Genomic DNA, 20,346 nt, shown 5'->3' with positions numbered 1-20,346 from the left:
TACAAAAGCTTTATTTGGAGATAATTCATACATTGAACAGTTACATCAGAGTCCAGGGCTCTATTAGATATAGTACACCTGTATGCTGAAGTGGATCTACTGCCCAGCCAGAAAATCCTAGATATTTCCTAGCTTATTCTTACCCCCTGCTTACAACAGTCTAGCTACAGTGGTACAACCCCCACTTTTCCACCTGTATAAATGAACAACTATTACATCCATTCATATGATTTGGTTCAGAGATCTTTATTTATTTTGAAAAAAAAAAACATTTATTTCTTTTTAAACACAATATTCATTTTGCCATGTTTTTTTTTCTTTCTTTATCCCAGAACATTAAAAAATGTGGGTTGTACCACATACACTATGTATTCACATAATACACAATACAGCTACAGAGTGAGAAGAGACGGAAAAAAAACACTTTTTACATACTGCATCTTGACATATCATCAATCCCAAGTAAAAAAAAAAAGCTGAGAACAATCTTTAAAACTCAACAAAGGAATGTAGCTGCCTGTTTTTGCATGTGACAGAATCCAAAGGTCACTGCTTGCTCATCTACAAGCTAAACTTTACCCCACCTGAAATGTAGAAATTGAGAATGGGTGACAGTGCTTCAAAAGACTGATCAGTGCTAAAAAAAATAAATTACCCGAATAGGTACTGCCACTGTATTGCAATAGACCTTTTCTGTGTCTGCAGAAACCTAGCCAGTGTGAAAAGGGCTCCGTTTTGCACCACAAGAAAATCAACACAGTAACATTACAAAAAGAACAAAATTATGAGGGATTTAACTGTGTGACCAGGGCCTGTGTTACAGTTGTGGCCAGATCACAACAAAAAAAGCTACTTTATCTTTGTGAGAAATAAGGGCAATATCAAAAGTGAACAAAGATATTTCGCTCAAATTATTTTGGTTTGAAAGAACAGTTAGGAGCCGGAGTAGAGAAATGAAACATTCGACTGTTTTTTTTTATTTCAGGAATGCATTCCAGTCTCTTAGAGCTGCTTAAAAAGCTACAGTATATGATTACTGCAAAGGGATCAGGTTTTTTTTAAAATACAGCAATGTTTGACTGGGTAATAGTTATCGGTCCAAGAGTACAAGTGCATTATTTTGATTTCTTTTAGTTACAGGACTATTCCAGTTACGGTGAATCCAAGGAACATTTAAGAAGCTATCCTATTTTTTACATTGAAAACAATTCAGCTTATTATTGTTACTATCTGTATGTCTCATTTAATTAGTGCGCTTTTCACACTGGAGGACAGAAAATAAAGACTTAAGGACAATTTTGTCATGTTTCAGATTATGTTTCACATATGAAAAACTACAGGCCCAGTTTAACATGTCCCTGTTGGACAGGAGGCTTTTCTTTCATGTTGAACAGTGAGCAATTCAATGAAGCATTGTCACTAGGTTAAGCTAGCTTAGAGTCAAAAGAGTCTGCAGTTGTATTCACTCATTTCAGCCTTTTAGACTACCTCCAAATACAGTACTGGCCTTTTCTTGAGAAAGTTAAAAATTCCAACAGAAATGACAATACCAAAAGCAATTTAAATTTACCTTACTGCACAATACTATTGTGTATTGTTATATTTTTATCTTGTGAGAAACCAAAGATTTCTACAGGGCACAGCCTACACTTTTTATAGAAAGTTAGAGCATTTATATAAAAATTCGATAGCTTTTATCAGTATTGTTTCCCCCTAAAACCTTATACCTAAAAAAGGATACTTTGTATTTCTGCGTACTAGCTAAAGACTGTTAAACTGCTTCTCTCAGGTGCTATGTGTAAAAAAAATATTGCATGTACTGTTATATATTTTTAGTTAGAAAATACCTCAAGGGAATTCTTTAACTAAGACATTCTAAAATAAAACAATCTGACAGGTTTTAGAAATCCAACAGGCTTTACCTGTTTGTTTCTTATAAAGAGGAACATAAAGGTTGGGTAGGGAAGGCTTTGTCCTTTGCTATCAGCCATATTAAAAGAAAAGGGAAGAGAAACAACTCTTCCTGAAATAGTCTTGAGAATGCAAATAAAAAGACTGACATATGCTTACACATTGGTAAACCACTCTTCATTTCTTTTAAAATCACTGTAGGATTTCAGATACACGTTCCCGGAGTCATGAACAAACAGACATTACCCTCTTCCCTAAATAATATTGTGTTAATATTTACAAGTTGTTGTTTTTCTCTTCCAATAATATTCCATTAAATAAAAATTAGTTTCAAGTCGTCATTAATTTGTCATTTTTTGTTATTTCCTGTGTTATTTCCTGTTTTCTTGTTTTTTTATTAATCAAGTTTAAAAGTGCTTTTATAAAATCTTTTTTTTCAGTATTTACAATTAAAAAACAAAATTGAAACAAAACATTAATAATAACAATAATAAAAAACAACTAAAATGTAGACCAGAACACAGTAAAAAAAATCCCCAGGGTATTCATTTTCCAAAGCCCCTGTTTTGTTTTTCATTTCTTTTGTGCCAGTGTTAACAAGATAGAAACAAGAGATACAGTAAGCTTGACACCTTGAAAGCACCTAGATCAGATTAGAGCACCATGCTGTATCTGTAAAGGATGAACACAGCTGTATCTGCACATCTGTAAACAAACTGTGGCATAGCAGGCTCAGGCTAGGGCAGTGAGCCTGTTTTGGGCACTACAAACTGAGGAGTCCTACCCCAGCGGTGTCCACACAAAACAGGCCAGAAGGAATGCAATGCACAATGGAGTGCAGTGTTAATAGTGACAGTGGAAGGGGTGAATCTTGGGATAAATGTTTTATGTACCTCTCTTTCCAAACTATACCAGGACTTCTTTCAGTAAATTTGAAAACAGTGGATTTTTTAAAAGAAATTATTCAAAAGAATTGTTCAATTAGACAAATCACTGTATAGGACTTATTGATGATACACATTTTCAGCTCCTCATTTAAGAGGAGAGGTGACAACTGTGTGATAAAAAAGGGACTCTGATTTAAATTGAGACAATGTTGAACCCTTGAGTCTTGAGTCTAGTCTTGAGTACTAGAATCTATCTAGCCAAACAACTCTTCCTGTTCTCTAGGGTAAAACAAAATAACTTTTAGATGCAGGGGTCTGAGGTCCTGGCTAGGGAGAGACACAGTATCTTCCAGCTGAGGTCTGAATGCATAAATGAACAGGTTAATTTGCTTCCAAGAGCTCCATCCTTTGACCATTTTAAGCTGCCTATTAAACCTGATGGACTGTGGTTCTCTAGGACCAGAGGCTCAGACCCTTCTTACAAAAGGGATCTTTGGTTCCTGGGTGACTTTAATTTGAAAAAAAGGCATGTCTCCCTCAACACTTCCTGTCCTAGCCTGCAGTGCCACTGATATACCAAGGCCAAGGCTATGTGATTATAACTGTCCAGCCTGGGAGATAAGACCCAGCTCTTCAACCCTTGCCCCATTTCCTCTGTGCCTCAGTTGAGTAGAAAGTGGGAGCATCATCAGGGATGAACAAGAACCCATTTTAGCACCTGCCCTTAGGGACATTTCCCAGTTCAGGAACAGAGGAGGGCAACTCAGGTAGAACGGAGGGGGTGTAGGGAGCTTGGCCATGCCCCGGACAGGAAGCCAAATTACCCCAATTGAACTAGAATTGTGAAGGGGATTGGAGAGGTTGTAAAGGTTTTTTGCAGGACTGCACACATTCAGCCCTGTTGCAGTTGGTACCTCAGTGGTGAAAACATGTAAAACCCACCACAGTAATTTAAAGGCTGTATATACTGATATTTAGTCGTGAATGTCTAAGAAAACACACTTCCAAAGTCTTTTAACTTAAATACAATAAACATACAGTACAGAATGGATATTACCAGAACCCATTCAATTGATCAAAGCTGGAGGAAACTGGTTTAGAAGCAGAGAGACAGCACAGCCTGCAGTTGCAGTTCACTGTTGACGTGGATGATTGTGTTCTACACAACCACATCTACAGAAATCGAATTGAATTCAGTTAAAACTTAGAATCGGGGTTGACCCCTCAGGCATTTGTTCTCTCAATCTTAGATACTAAGCAAAGCTATCTGGCACACTTAAAAGTCTGTTTACAGAAACATAAGAGAGGAGATGTTTTATTACATACACAGTCAACATTCTGCAGAAGACTGGTAGTAGTATTGAGTTTTATCCTGACCTTTTACACTGTGGTCATTTAAGTGACAGACTATGAAGCATGTGTTACATGTTGCTATTTCGTAAAGACAGCTGCTTGTGAAGCTGAATTCTGACCAAGATATTGTAAATACCCAAATACTATGCTATTATGTTGATAAAAACTCAATTAAGGGTTAAGTAGAGGTGTAACAGGCCTCTGTAATGAATATTCATTTGGACTTCAATTAAGTGCCAGTACCTAAATTATTTCAACTTTTGCTTAGGTCATATTTGGAGTTAAAACTCTCTGCAGCATTCACATATTTTGACAACCTTTCTTTCACTCCAGCTTAGACATAAAATTGAATGACCTCAGTTCTCACAGTTGTTTCACTATATTAACATTTTTCTTTTGCCCCTCTAATGCTGTGTCTCCGTATTAGACATTGGGAACCAATTGTACTAAGTCCGAGTCTGGACAAGTCTTAAATCAGGACCCTGGTATTTTGTAACATCACAGAGAATTGCATGCACGGACACTGTGCAGGTGTGAAATCAGAAAATATATCTACAGAACTATATGGGAGCCAGATGCAATGTTTAGTGACTGTGTGTTGCCTCTATCAACCCTTGAAAGCCAGCATTAATGTACTAGCCCATGGAACAGCACCATAGCATTAGAGACACTGGTGATTTATGTCTTTTTGCAATGTGAAAAGCACTTAGCCCTAGTGTTGAATTTATGGTTAGTTCTGTTTCTGCAGGTTGGTTCGCATGGAAACAAAGCATTCAGCATTATTTTTAATACAGTGGCACCAAAGAGTATTTCAGATCACTAGGGTCTCAAATCCTCATTGGAGCTGTTGGATGTATACTGCATATAAAATAATTTATTTGATTTGATTTCCATATTATTCTCTTGGTGTTATTTTAAATGGCTCCAGTAAGTATCAATACACCTAATATCTGGTATATCAATGCTCACTGCAGCAGCTGTTATGTGAGGCAGCTACACAAAATTTTTCATCTGTAACGCTGGTAGTTGGTGTGTGTACTGCATATGTTCTGTGCACACACAGCTTGGTGATCCTCTGTTCTCTCTGGTCCTGTATTATGGACAGTAAAATGTGAAAAAGCACCATTTTTGTTTAATTGACTACAGTACGTCAGAATGGCACCATTAGTTTGCACCTGTGTGAAGAGAAGGCTGTTGCATTTGAATAGAGAAGAAATAATGAAGTGTTTCTGTCTGCCAAGCACACAAACCAATTCCCTCACTGCTACAGCACGCAGTTTCTTCTACTTTTAAGGCACGCTGATCTGTACCTGTAGCATTGCATAAAACAATACAGCACCACTCGTGTCACAAACAAGCAGTTAATAGGTCAGACAGGTTGTTTGCATTCATGCCGTTTTCTAAAGAGACGGTTTTCTAAATGTTCCTTGCAGTAAAGCAATGGAAGGCATTGTTCCCTTCTGTCCACCCCTGACTGCTAGAACAGTAAGGCATGGGTTTCTCATTTCTAATAAGGTCTTTACTTCTTTGGTGGTCTTGTGTTTGTGCTCTGACAGGAGAATGAAAATATCAGTGCAAGGCACTCTCAAAGTCACACTCGTAGTCAGGCTCAATTATATTCTGAGAGAGAGAGAGAGAGAGAGAGAGAGAGAGAGAGAACAGTACCATGGGACTTTTCTCAGCACCAATTCACAAGGGTGTGGAGTAAATGTCTATCTGTCATTATCTAACAGTACTGTAAGGAGTTGGAGGGCAATCAAGCCAACCTGGACTGATAGATAACATCATTTTCTTGAACCAAGGCTAAGAAACACCAGTTAACATTATGCATGGCCAAATTTTTAGCAAGGGCCTATTGAAAAGGATGGAGAAAGCCAGCAGTCTCGTAAAGGGGTTTTTAAGTCCTGAACTAATTCAGATTACTGCAGGTGGCACTGCGTGCTGAGCAAGATGCAGGGAAAATGGTAAAAGGCAAACATGAGGCACCCCATTATTTAGGTAAGTCTGAAGCACCAATGAAATAACGAAAAAGCAGCTGAGTAATCATGATAGTGTGAGCAATGTTCAAGTGTGTCTACAGAGAGCTGTCAGAGGTCTTTTGTTTAAAGAGTCAGAGATTTCACTAAAAAGGGGCATCACTGTGCATTGATACAGGTGGTGTCTGAGGGCCCAAGATACAGAACAAGACATTGTTTTCTTTTTGATGCAGAGAAATGCACCTCCTCCTTCTTTTTAAGAACAGTGAAGACCATGACTTGGGAGGAGAAGAGCTCTCTCTGTTTGCTTATCATTGACTTAAATATAATTTTGTCACTGATAAAAAAACAACTTAAAAACAATTAAAATAAATAGCTATTAAAATAGACTTTATGAAACTTCTCACATTAGAAGAAGCTACAAAGTCATTGTTATTATCTTCTTAACTTATGTTTTAAAATTATTTCGTTTTTTCTTCTTCTTCAGGTATTTTTCCTGGATAAAAAGGTTATAAATAGGAGACTTCCAAGGTGTTGTATTCCGCTTTGATGTTCTTGTTTGCTTTTTCTGTTTCCTTTTTGTCGCTTCTGTAATCTGGCCTGCCCCCTGTTTACAGGTCAAACCTTCTTATAAACATATTCTCGCAAAAAGAATGAATGAAAAATGTTGTTCTGCACTATTTGTGATTTGGGGGCAGGAGTGAGCAGGACTGCAAGAGGGGTCGTATTCCATCTGTGCCCCCGTCCCAAAAAAATCATAACATTAAAATAATATTAATAATCAAATAATAATAATAGAAATCATCAATGTCATAATAATAACAATACCAGTAATAACACCACCAACAACAATAATAATAGTAGGGATCATTATAGTAAGAAGGGAAAGAAACAATGTAATCCCTCTGACAATAGAGAGAGGGAGAGCACCACGAGCAGCCTGTTTGCAGGAACACCCTGTGACAGGGAGTGACTGCACTGCTGCAGAATTTGAGGTAAAAAAATGAAAAAAAACTTTAAAAACTCCAAAGCAGAACCAACTAGGAAGGAGAGAAAGATTTTCCTTCTCTTCTTGGCCACCCCAGCACCAAAAAAACTTCCCGTCCTTTTGATCCCCTTGCACGGGGAGTCTCTCACACCCAGCGGCTGTAGGGCCCAGTGAGCTGGGTGTGTGCGTATGGTGAAACAGTGACAAGAGAGTTTGTGTGTGGTGTGGGCGCATGCCGCGTATGAATGCCTTCTTTCTTGTCCTTGCTCTGGCTCTGTCCAGATGCACTGTTTCCTGAAGCTGCCGAGCTGTTGCTGCCTGCCGCTCCCCACTTGCGCTTCTTGCCATAGGCCTTGATGTCCTCCTGTGGCAGCCCTAGCCGGGCTGCCTCCTCTTGTCGTTGCCGTGCCCGCTCTGCCAACAGCTTCATCTTGGCCTCCCACAGTGCCAGGCCATGGCAGGGCTGGTTGAGGTTCTTGTGCTGGTAGAAAACCAGGGAGATGCGAGTCGGGTGGCAGCGGTTGGGTTTCTTGAGTGGCGTGGTAGCATGCAGCTCGCGGCGGGCACACTCAATGAGGATTGACCCGTGTGCCGGAGCCACTGCCACCCCCCCGATGTTGGGATCTAGGAAGTTGTGCTCACTATCAGACCATACCTCCTCTTCTTCCTTCACCTGCGATTGCTGCTCCATCTTCTCCTCACCCTCTAGCCCATATGGGTCCCAGAACATTTTATTGTTGGTAATATCTGATGCTTGGAAAGCATCTGGGTACAGCCTGCCCTCTGGGGTGGGCACAGGGGTTGGTGTAAGGGTACTGGCAGCTGCAGAGCCTCCACAAGACTTCCATGCTTTCTCCTGTAGCCCCAAAGGTGTAGATCCTCTGCCCTCTCCATCTTTGCACCACAGCTTATCTGGGAACCCCCCTACAGGTGTGGCCCTCTTTAAGTTTGCATTGTATCCATTTGAGTTCCAGGATTTTCCTTGTGGGTTAGGGGATGGGCAACAACCTTCACCAGGACTGCCAAAGGTGCCCCAGCTGGTATTAGGGACATGAGGAGAGCAAGAAGGAGCAGGGGAAGGTGTCAAAGGGAGGGATGGGGAAGGGGAGGGAGAGGGAGAGGGGAGAGGAGTGGTTGCACCCGAAAATGAGCTCCACTGTTGCTGCTGTTGGTGTTGGTGTGGCTTCTCCAATACATTCCGAGTTTCTGCAGGGCTGGGAGCAAAAGAGGAGGGGGATGAAGCCCAGGATTTCCTACCATCATGTGGAGTGGAGACTTTACGATTGCTATCCCAGGACTCTGATCCTAGATTCCCATTCATCTTGTATCCAGGCCATTGCTCGTGCTGTGGGCCTGGGCTGGGACCCTGTATTGATCCATGGGTTATGTCATCCCTGGCAGGAGGATTTGCATCCCCTCCCGCTGCTCCACCACAGTCTGTGTACTGAGGGCTATCGATTGGCTCCTGCTTGATCATTTTGGTCAGAGGGCTTGGAAAACTCCGCCGGGCACCTTCAGGGGCCTGGTGATTTCGGTGTGGTGGGACCAGGGGCTGGGCAAACTCTGGAGATGCAGGGACCAGGGAATGGAGGGGATAACCGGTTTTTGAGGGGGTGACCCCTTGGGATTGCTCTGGGTAGTCTGGGAATGATGATTTCCCAAGGCTGGCCTGCAGTGTCTGGACATCCGGCTTCTTCTCATAAATGGTGGCTTTAGGCCAGCTACCACTGTGGCCATCGTAGTTTAGGAACTGTGGTGGAAAGATGTGGTTGGGTGGGTAGTTATATAAGCTGTAGGGCACTGGGAGGTTGGGGTGGAAGCCATTGGGAGAGGTGGCAGGGAGGCCATTCCTTGCATAGTATGAGGGGTAGGAATAGACACTGTTCATGCTGTAAGGGTCAGAGGGGCGGCAGTTGCCAAGGACAGAATAGCTCTCCAGGACACCATTGCTGTTCCCATTGTATGACTTAAAATTTTCCTTGGGCTCCATCTTGATGGTGGGCTTCACTTCCTGTTTTGGGATTCCTGTGCAAGTGAAGAGAGTGGGATAATGAAACAGCCCTCAGTATTGACACAGACACACACAGAAATCTACTGTATAGTCCTGGGGCCTAAAAGGTTCAAAGACAATAAAATGCTAGATGAACTAACAAGTGAAATGTGAAAGAAATGCCTCACATTTCCAGATAACGATGGAAAAGAGAACACTTTTTTGCTGCACAATGTAACTCGTACTTCTATGTTTTTCCTCTTGATTACTGCAGTCCTTTCAAGTTGCCCTGTGTAAAGTTACAAGTCCAATTAGTAATAACAATAGAAATCATTATCATTAGAAGGAGAATAAAGAAGGGCATACCTTTGTTACAGTGCTGCTGTGTAGGGGGCCCCATGTGGCTTAGCTCCGTCTTCATGATCTTCTCTGGTGTTTCCAGCTGTTTCTGACCTTTCTTCTTCTCAGACGCAGCTTTCTTGGCCTCCAATTTGCGCTGTCGACATGATTTGGCAGGCTCGGGCAACTTGCGCACTTCACGACGGAAGTTGGTGAGCACCTGGATTGCACCAGACTCTATCTTCTGGCGCTGGCGTTCCTCGCTGCCAAACTCATCAGTCAAGGAGACCTTATAGAGTGGGAGCACATGGAGCTGCTCGTCTTCAGGGATCTGGCCTACAGTGCGGTTATCTTCCTTTGTCAGAGTGCACACCTGCATAGACAGATAGAGTCAGCCGGCACTGATACAGAGATATACAGAGACACATTGACACCAACATACTGAAACACTTAAGACACCGGCAGTGACATCCTAAGATGCTCAGCCACTGATACGTAATGTAATGTAGGTAAAGTCCATAGCACAGTCTGAGTGGTTCATTAGGTCAGGTCTCACTAAGGTTTATGTAGCGTTAAACAGACTACAAAGCACATGACCCCCCCCCCAGGATGGAATCTATTCCAGGAATTACTCTGCTAGCCGGATGCAGAGGGGATCTGAACCCACAACATGAAGTTAGCAGCCCAAAGGCTATGCTACTGTATGTTCCCAACATTTGTTTGTCAAGTGAGGTTGTGGTTGAGTCTACAGATGAATGGGTATTCCAGAATGCCTGGATGTTTCTGAAGAACGAGTGGGAAGAGGTGGACATACCACAGTGCAGCCATTGTATAGGTTGTGCTGGTCCTTGTGGGCGTGGGCACAGAAATCCATGCAGGCGGTGACCCCTGAGAATGGGCGGCCTTCCTTCAGACCCAGCCGGCAATCTGGGGCTGACTTTTCTGTGGCAGTCTGGGCAGAAACAAACCAACAAAGACTTATTTTGTCATCTTTTTTAATTTGGAAAAGTCGTTAGGTACAATGTTTCCTTCTCAAAAACCTTTCAAACCACCACCATATACAACATACAAATACCATATTCTCATTAAAAATGTTTTTTCCATCAATCAATTTAAGTTTTTAACAAGGAATGACTTTTTGTCACCAGGTCAACCTAAATTAAGAGTCAGAAGATCTTCAATAATTTTATAATTATCCTATGGCTGTGCTCCTGAGAACAATGCAATTCTGGTCACAGCTTGACACAAAACAGTCCTGAGTCAGCAAACAGGGCCTTAAGTTTAACTGAATGGTAACCAGACACCCACTGACCTGCTGCAGAAGCACAGTGACCCACAGCAAATTTCTTCACAGTCTCAGGCATGGAGGTGTAGGTAATTATTAACAGAAACAGCCAGGCTATCCTAATCTTGAAGAAAAGCCTCTCCTACACATGCATGATTACCCTATTCATTCATTAAAATAGCACTGCCCCACACTGTACTCTAAACCACAGGGATTCCACTTGCATTCAGGGCTTTTCCCTTGCATCATAAGATATCTGCACAAAGTTTAGTGGGCAGAGGGCAGGTTAGTAATTGGCTACAACATCAATTTCCAGTGTACCTGTATCTTTAATTTGGTATTTTCAAACCAAGAAGACCCCTTTCCTGAGTTCCTGCACAGCTCTGTACTGTGTGTTAGGGCTGATTTACTTTACCTGGTTGCTGTAAGCCTGGGGGGCGAGCCTTTTGTAAAGGGGAGCAACCTTTGTGGCCAAGTCCTGGAAATGATCCCTGAGATTCTCCTCCTGAAATACAATGAACAACACAGTGTTATTCTAAAAGGATCAGGTAGGGCATGGTTGTGGCTTTTCTAACTAAATGTTAGGAGAGCCAATGAACCATTTCACTCAGTCTGAGTTCTATTGTCGGTGCTGTTCAAATGTTACAATTCTGGATAAGAAGCTTTTGGTGGAAATCAAGACAATGCTATTGTCAATAGCAGTGGAACATCTGGCACTAATTATGGTTGCACTGAACAACAATGGCATTGTTTTAAGGTCATCATGCATCCCTCATTCTACACCCTCATAGCTCCCCTGGCAGGACTGACCTCCTTGGGGTTGTCTCCTTGCAATCTGAATTTGCGTGGGGTCTTGCTTCGTGCATATTTGCACCCATTGAAGTACATACTCCAGGAGCACCCAAAGGAGAAGGAAGCTCCACAGGTCTCCGGATCCTTTCCCTGGCAGGCACAGGTGCGGCTGGAAGGAAAAATGAAGGCAAAGCGGATCAGAGACAAACACTTGGCATTCAGATTCCACTTTTAATTGTTAGGTTATTGGTTACAGAGAGGGTTGTGTGCATATAGGCATTCACCAGAACTAAAAATAACTAATAAATTATGATGTTTCTAATGATGTATTAGCCCCTTTTCATTCATACAGCAATACAGTCAGGACACATTATATGCTAAGTTAAAGAATACACTCTCCACTGCAGAAATTAAATTAGAAAGTGCCCTTGTTTAAGATACCAGGTTGGTGGAACCTTCCTTTAACACAGTAGTTCTGTGTGGTGGTCTTGTTAATGGGCTTGAAACATACAAAAAATAAAAACTGAACACAAACCAACATAGAGTTTTAAGAGTAGGCTATACGACATTAGCATTTTTAAAATGAGAATTTACAGCTGTTTTTTTGTTCTACCCATCTTTGTTATCGTCAGTCGTGTGGGTTTTTCACATCTCAGCTTGCAGCTACAAAACCCACAATCACACACTAGGGACAATGAGGGAGTGGCAGCCTATTTTGTACCTCCCATCTTTGAGTCACTTATCTTAGAGAACATGTCACAGGCACTAAACATCAGTACCAGAGGTTCAGTGCCAAACAAAGAAGTGCCTCATCCCTTACCAGATGCCCACAAGTACACACACAGATCAAAGGGGTTGTTGTGTTGCTGATAACCAGGATATCCTTGGCCAGCTAATCTCATCCTACCCTTGGTGAACCTCAGCCAATTGTATGCCGAGATTTGGTAAACTCCAGTCACAGCTGGCTGGTGTTGTGAGCCTGGCCTGTTCCCATGATCATAGACCTCAACCTGTGGTTGAGAAAGTGCCTTTACTAGTTAAGGCACTCAACAGGACACAGCACTATCAATCCTGTTAGATTTAAGAAAAAATGTTGTTTACTGGCCTTTTTCAGTCCATCCTTGTCTTTTAGATTAGGATGTGGAGGATGTCCAGCTGTGACAACAACTCCTATTAAGAGTTTCTGTGGGTTTGGGTCTGTCACTTCCTTACCTGATTTGATGACAGGATTAAATTAAAAGTGGATTACCTTTAATTGTCCATCTGGTATGCTTTTTGTCCAAATCTGACACTAGATGAATCTCTTTCGCAGTTTATTTACAGATGCAGGAAGAGTTGATTATTGAATCTTTGGGTGTCCTTATGAAAGATTACCTTCATTTATTTTCATAGTTCATATGGCTTTCTCAAGCTCACGCGCCTTGCTGTGCTCTGCCGTGATTTCAATTGTGTTTCAGGTTACCACATCTTTTTTTGATTTCTGGGGCGAGGTTGTTACTCACTCATCATTGAGTCCGCAGCGCCGGCTGGTAGGGTTGCCGTACTTGGTGAGAGTCTCGCTGATCTCGTGGTATAGCTTGTCTCCCAGCTCGCGGGGCACACCCTCCCAGGCCAGGATGAGGATGATGACGACGGCATGGGCACAATGGTGGCCTGCCCGCTTCCGCACCAAGCACAGGAGCTTCTCCGCCTCGCTGGCACGCCGGATCACCTGAATCCCCAATGCACAATATTGTCAATCTGTCACCTGACACAAGTACTGATGTCACAGAACAGTCATTTAATTCTAAGATCTTTCCACATCATTACCGTAGATGTATATCAGGTAATCATTGATGCATAAGGTCTGCTTCTATAGCTATGGCAAAATCAATAAGTCATTCAGTCATAAGGTGTTTTACTGATCAGCCTCAGAACCATTACTGTGTTTATCAGTAACCTGCTTTTGTTAGGCATTGTGGCCCAGCACAATTCAGTCATGACAGAACCTGGTCATGTGTCATTCAGACTACCAGTTCCAGCATAATTCTGCAGCCCTAGTCTTGCAGAACCACAAAGTCCGGTTTTTAACATTCTATATGAACTATGGCTGAGAACACACCTTGGTGGTTTGGTAAGCCTCCATCAACAATTATATTCTACACAAATTAATCTAATTAGCTATCAATACAATTCATTTGTATATCATGTTTACCAATTATAATACATTACTTATTTGCACCTAAACCTAGTCAGAGGTAGCTAAGCAAGATGTAACAAACAAGGAGGAAGGATCTGAGATTATGTTTATGGCAGTGGAATAGTGTTACCTGTAGATTTATGACACAGCTTTTACCCAATGATGCCTGCCGCCTACAGTGTTTCTGCACAGATGTTTTAGGGCATCCACAGAAACTGTATCAGAATGTATCAGTATAAACACCTCAGTTTCTTGTTCTTGAGGAATGCATCTTTTGTGGCTTAGAAGGCTACAATGCATTTCTTTGGGATTTGCACTGAAGCATTATAGAAATCCTTCTGAGCATATGGTTTTTATACCACGGCCTGATATATTCTGAATTGCAACTGGGTATACTGACAGTCCTTGGGGTTAAGTATACTTGGCTGATGTCAATCTGACCTTATTTAAAAAGTCTCATGAATTAAATTTATCTGAAATGCGGAAGTTTCAATTCACAATTTGCGTAGTGTAAGCGAGTGTGACCTATTCATGTAGGAAAAAAGCTGATGTGCCGTGTGTTTTATAGTCTTCCAGTGTGGGCTTGTCAGTGTGTTCCACCTCATGGTATTGTGTGCATTGCTCTGCTGTTAATTTACATACGTGTTGCCCCTTCTCCAGAACCGTCCTACCCTTACTCATCTAATAAGAAATTCAGCATCTCACCAGCACCATCACCTATTCATGTATGCAAGCTCAAAACAGGAATTGAGGTATATGAAGTTCAATGTGAAATTATTTATTTCGTAAAATGTTTTTTACATAAAATTCCACTTCAGCAGGTTTCTATATTTTTTAATGTTAGGTATTTTAAAATATTTATGGACCGAATGTACTGTAACAAGACATTTTTCATGGGGCTGTACATATCATCAAACTCTAAACCTGTCTGTTAAATTTCTCTTCTCTTTTTCCTTAAATGTTGATTATATTAACATATAAGAGTAACGACTTATACAAATTTTGCAGAAAAGGTCTGCAGTTGGAGACTGTCTATATTTTATGTTTCTCCACTGATTTGCTCACTTAGTATAAATGACTAACCAGGTCTCCAGGGTTCAGACAATCCCTAATTTAAGGTAAGATATGAAATGGTATGTAATTAGCCTTGCTGAGAATGACTCTGCGAGAAGAGGAATGAGCCAGGAAGCCGCAGCAGCAGTGAAGATGGGTTGGAGAGTTGAATGTGGAAGTGAGTAATGTAGAAGTGTGATACTTATATGTAATACCTTCATTCGAGCCTTCGTTTGAAAGTTAATTTTCTACAGAGCAGATATATTATTAACCATACTGGCTACGAGTAATTTCTAAATTACTGTAATAATTTTCAATTATCTTATCAACACTCATCAATTATAAGCTAACAAAATTGTCACAAAGTTTCATGCCCAGATTGGTAATGAGACAAAGAAATATATTCTCAGACTGTTATGCATGCTTGGCCATTGGTTATTCAGAGGATGAGAAAGATCAGAAATATTCTCAATATTGCAAGCAGTCTTGCTCACTAAATCAGTGTTTTCCAACCGTCAGACATGAATAAGTGAGCCTTAGATTGTTGGAATAATGGCAACCAACATGTACAACTCATTACATGTCCAAACCACTTTTTGTTTGTATGGCTCAGTCTTAGCATCTGCCCACCTCCTCACCGCCCCGAATTATTTGTAGTTAATCCATCCTATTTTTAACTTATATTTAGTAGCAGTGATGGCTTTTGGATGTTGCTAAGCAACACAATGCCAACTGCGGGGATCAGTCTGTAGCAGTTTTACAGGTGATTCACTGAAAACATATGAATGAAATATGCTCCAGTTTAAGTGTGGAACATAATTTGCAGTGAGAGTAGAAACCCCAGCAATTTCATATAGCCCTGATCTGCCACTGCTCCCACATTTTCCAAAACTGGCATTTGGAAAACAAATAACATGTAATAGACTAAAGCATTCTATGCTTCTTGGCTTGATAAATGTAAGGTCTTAATTTAAATAAAAATAATGTACAGCTCAATACTTCTAATTAGTACTAATTAGTCTTAGTAATAAGGTGTACATTAACTGGAAATATGTCAACCAGTAACTTAACTTGAAAAGTTAAGTTATGAAAAACATGATTTTCAAAAGAGTCAAAAACAAGAACTAGGCTGCAAAATTATTTTTAAAATCTCTTTTATGTAAGTGAGCATCTTTAATTCAGACCTACTTATAGTACAATATGTTCATAGTGTCATAAAGACTGTTCCTAAATTATTTTGTAATGTTGACTAATATCACTCTTTCAAACACAGAAGAGACTTCCACTATTATTTAAAAAAATAATGCAAAAAATCTGGCTAGAAGGGGTTTAGATTTACACTGAAATGAGTATGTATCCAGTTCAAACTTAATACTCTTCTATCAAGTCATAACAATAAGCCTTGAAAGAATAAAACTTACCAAACATTTACAATAAGATATAGTTCTAAGGCTCAAATCTTACGTCGGCTTACGTAGGCTCAAATCTTACGCACTGAAAAGTATGTTAAATTTTCTCTGCAATGATTAACGAAACATTGAGTTCTGTCCTACAGAAACACAATGTGGTTTCCATTATATAAACAATGATCAGCGTTTTTTGTTTTAAGCTTCTGCAGCTTACGTTTTTCGTTTGTCTTTAATAATTAATAGGTTTTGACCTATGCGCGCTATTGTTCTGCAATTTTAAGGCAAGCCATCTGACAATTTGTGTTAGCAAAACGTACCGATTACACTTTGTTATTACCAGTAGGACTGTGGATGTGCAGTACTAGTATGGCAGACATCTGAATAAGAGATCCACAAACAAGGTGACACTTACCCATTTGGCGATGGGACATCCCTGAGAGCTTTTGCCTTCCTTGCCCGTGTAGATCACCTTCTCAATGCGGATTGCTTCACCCTTCTCCCCATACCTGGTAACACAGCAGCACAAGACCTAATTCTCCCCAGTGCCTTTCATCACAAATAACACCCTTGATCAGAGCAGTATATCCTGTCATTCACTTTGTACAGCTGCACAGAAACCAGAAGTCATGTTCTCTGTTGCCCTGAGAAATCTAGCATCAGGAATTATGCCAGTCTTGAATCAACACCTTAATGCCAGCTAGTAACTGTCATAAATAACTTCTTCCAAATATGACAAGGAGGGAGTGAACTTATAGAGGTATGGCCTGGAGTACACCCTGAGAAAACATGAGAACAACTTAAATTAGAAGTGGAATATTTGCTATTATTTGATTTTCAATAGTGTCATAAGTATCCCCATTAAGAAAAAGGCATAAGGGCTCCAGGGTCCCTTACAATTAAAACCAAAAAAGACTAGCAGTCACAAAATGAATGAATAGAAACTTAAAATCTTGTAACCACTAAGGATCAGTGCAGGACTCAACTAACAGACTCACTGAAAAAGCAACTACTGTACACAGACCATCACAGGGAGGAATTACAATGGTGTTAAGCTATACTTGTAGACAGCAAACTCTGAGTGAAATGTGTGAGTCTAAGCATGTATTTTTTAAATCCTGGATAAAAAACAATCATTAGAGATCTTAGAGATATATTCTGTAAATGCAGAAGTGACACATTTTCATCTGAGATCATTAAAACTGAATGAGAAAAACTATCTTCTACAACACTGAGATATGTTTCTGAGGTAAAGTTAAACTACGAATCACCAGAAAGCCCCTAAGCACCAGTGCCAAATATAAAAATAACAATTTCCCATATTACCTTAATATCACGAGATTCAAAAATATTTTATTATGAACCTTGCCAGCATTATCAGTTTACAATTTGTGGTGTTATATTACCTAATATCTGAAGAGACTATCATAGGTTTGCATTACTATGTAAACTTGAGTAAGTGTAGGAATTTCACTTTTGCACCACACCTAAAAATCTGCTCTTTTAGAAACAGGCTCTTCAAGGTTAAGTCTTTTTTTATGTTATTAATCCTTCAAGAAAGCACTAGAAGAGAGTTTTAAACATACTATTGGAAGTAGGTACCATTAACATTAGATATTTGCAAGACTAAAGTTCCCAGAATAAATACATTAGTGTTTAATAAACTACTGAATAAAATATTTTAGTTTTGGGCCTACAGGTCAGAAAACAGCACTGACCCCTTTTATCCTTCCTGTAATAATGCAGACAGCTAAATGAGGCAGTTGATCAAGGGATTACAGAATTCATTTGATGACTTGGGATAGGTCCTCTCAACTTAGCAGTGTGAAGTTATATAAACATGCAGATCTAATAAGTTAGGAATTTACAAGCCACTAATCAACTCCTCCCTAAAAATCTGCTACCATACCCACACCCACACACCCTTCTTGACCTAGTGCTGGCAGACAGTGGCCTGTTCCCATGCCCCTGCCAATATTTGTGGGTGACTGGGTACTTGCAGCCTTTTGTCAGTCATCTTGCCTCCCATCTGCAAACAGTCACTTTAAATTCAGGCAGCATGCTTTGTGGGATAGGGGGAGGGGAGTACTTGTGAGTTAACAGCTCATCCAGCAGTATTGCTCCACCTGGCATAGTGTAAACACCTTTTCAATATGATGGGATGGGGTTCTCTGGGTGGATTTTTGATTGTTTTTTCCTCGGAAAAGATCAGCAATACTCGTAAAAGGGAATGCTTTTCATTCCCTTTTTAAAAGGGAATAGCAAGTTGCTAGAAGGTGTCTCTGGAGGATTATATACCTTACGTGTTCTATAATTGAGATCCCCCAAAACCTTTTCACTAACCTTTACTGATTACACAAATACGGTATATGATTTATACATTAAAATTCTCCCCACTGTATTGATACAAAGCAAAAGAAAGATTATCAGCATTTGTAGGCAAATACAGGTCCCCTTCTAGCAATCCTGACAAAGAGATCTACTTATGTTGATCTAGCATTACCGGTCTCTTTGTATTGTAGCAGTAAAATGAGCGAGTTGAAAAAGCATTTCAGATTGCACAGTTGTTTTTCTCCTAATTTATTTTTAAACAAACACTGCCTGTGTAAGAAAGTATTATTTTGTGTGATCGTTTTTACAACATGCCATGGTGCTTTGAGATGCATCATTTTGCTTATCTCTAATTGCTTTTAATGATGGATACAGCAGTTGAGTCCATGACTGAGATAAGATTAAACAAAAATGTATTTTTACAGTTCATTAAGCTTTTGACAGTTTATCAATAATGTCCGTGTCCTTATCTGTCAATTTAATTGGAGAGTGGACCATGCTGGACAGAGCGCCAAGCCTCTAGCAGCAGAGATTGACCCTTTAGGTTATAGGTTATTTGCAGGTCATGCAAAGGCCAGCAAAAGGTTTTGTCATTACGTCACTTTTACACAATTAAAAGAATAAAAGATCCCTCACAGAAAATCATCCCTCCCACTAGCAGCTTGTTAAAAAAGATGACCTGTTGACATTACCCCATTCTTATGTTGTGCAAATCACAATCCCATTAAATTGTGAACAATCCGTAGTTCTATATATTTAACTGGTGAAATGTTGCTATATTGCGTTCAGTCATTTTCTATTAAAAGTTGCATTGGCTTTCAGACATAATGAAACTGCCTTAAAATCAATAATTATTTTGAATTTGTCAACAAAGCATAATGAAAACAATAACTCCACCAAAAATGTCATCAATTTAAGTCAAGCACAAATGGGCCAGGGGCATCAGAAATTAAAATGTGTTGTTCTCTTCTACTCCCATCACACTGGTGTTCCGTAGCTCTACTTAGAGGCTGATATCTGCCTTCTCACTTTGAACACATTTGTGCTGATGTTGTTGTTCTTTACTCAATGCAATTCTGGGTCATTAATTCCCTGGAGACTGGAGCACAGTGTGCTCCTTTGCTTTGTCTGCATTATCTCAGTTTACAAGCCCGAAGAACCACATTTGCCTCTTTAAGCACTGCCACAGTGTTTTTCGTACAAGATTAAAGAAGTGACATATTTGAATTTACGAATGGAAACAATGCATGATTATGAGCAGCAAATGTAAAAAGCACATCTGCAGGAACTCAGTGACAGGTCTTGGGATATGGCTGAGAGGTTCTTTACACAAACTCCTTTGTCCAAATCCCTTAGATCCATTAGCCATGATCAAATGGGCTAATAGACTCTTATTGTTTTTAATATGAGTGATTCTTATTCCACCCCCTGACTTCTGTGCAAAGGTGTTAAAATCCCAGGATTGCAAACTACAATTAATTCTTACTCAGTGTCACATGTATCATCATACTGCAAGGACATATGCTGATAATTATGTGTCATTTATGCAAAAACAATAAGCCACTTCTTTAAATATTGTTAAATTGTAATATATTGTTATAAACTCTCCATTGTTGTTTTTATAAACCTACTACTATAATATGATGGGCAGAATGGCCTCATTTCCTTCATAGCTCTTTTACCATCCTTCTGCTCTCTCACCTGCTTTCCATCAGCTCACGAATGGAGGCCACATTAGGCCCAGATCCCAGGTGGGTGTAGTATGGCCCCTCGTCCTTCTCTATAATCTGCTCTGTAGGACAGGGAGAGAGAAACCATTTCAGACACAGAGTAAAGAGCTGAAGGCATTTGGATGA

General features: G+C 40.2%; 1 protein-coding gene across 6 annotated transcripts in view; it reads right to left on the bottom strand.

Annotated features, from left to right (window-relative positions):
- Positions 1-227: 227 nt before the first annotated feature.
- The window catches only part of tet3 (tet methylcytosine dioxygenase 3), a 76,584-nt gene continuing 56,465 nt past the window's right edge, over positions 228-20,346 (bottom strand). For all 6 annotated transcript variants that reach the window (XM_015345117.2, XM_015345133.2, XM_015345143.2 and 3 more), the window contains 8 exons: positions 20,192-20,282; positions 16,575-16,668; positions 13,024-13,232; positions 11,540-11,690; positions 11,145-11,234; positions 10,259-10,396; positions 9,472-9,817; positions 228-9,140 (listed from right to left, as the gene is read on the bottom strand). In XM_015345117.2, coding sequence (XP_015200603.2) covers positions 7,261-9,140; positions 9,472-9,817; positions 10,259-10,396; positions 11,145-11,234; positions 11,540-11,690; positions 13,024-13,232; positions 16,575-16,668; positions 20,192-20,282 — 2,999 coding nt within the window. In that variant the 3' untranslated portion in view covers positions 228-7,260. The remainder of the gene's footprint in view (positions 9,141-9,471; positions 9,818-10,258; positions 10,397-11,144; positions 11,235-11,539; positions 11,691-13,023; positions 13,233-16,574; positions 16,669-20,191; positions 20,283-20,346) is intronic.

This window comes from Lepisosteus oculatus, chromosome 2 (genome assembly GCF_040954835.1).
Source record: "Lepisosteus oculatus isolate fLepOcu1 chromosome 2, fLepOcu1.hap2, whole genome shotgun sequence".
NCBI lineage: Eukaryota > Metazoa > Chordata > Actinopteri > Semionotiformes > Lepisosteidae > Lepisosteus > Lepisosteus oculatus.
This window is presented reverse-complemented; position numbering and strand designations above follow the sequence as displayed.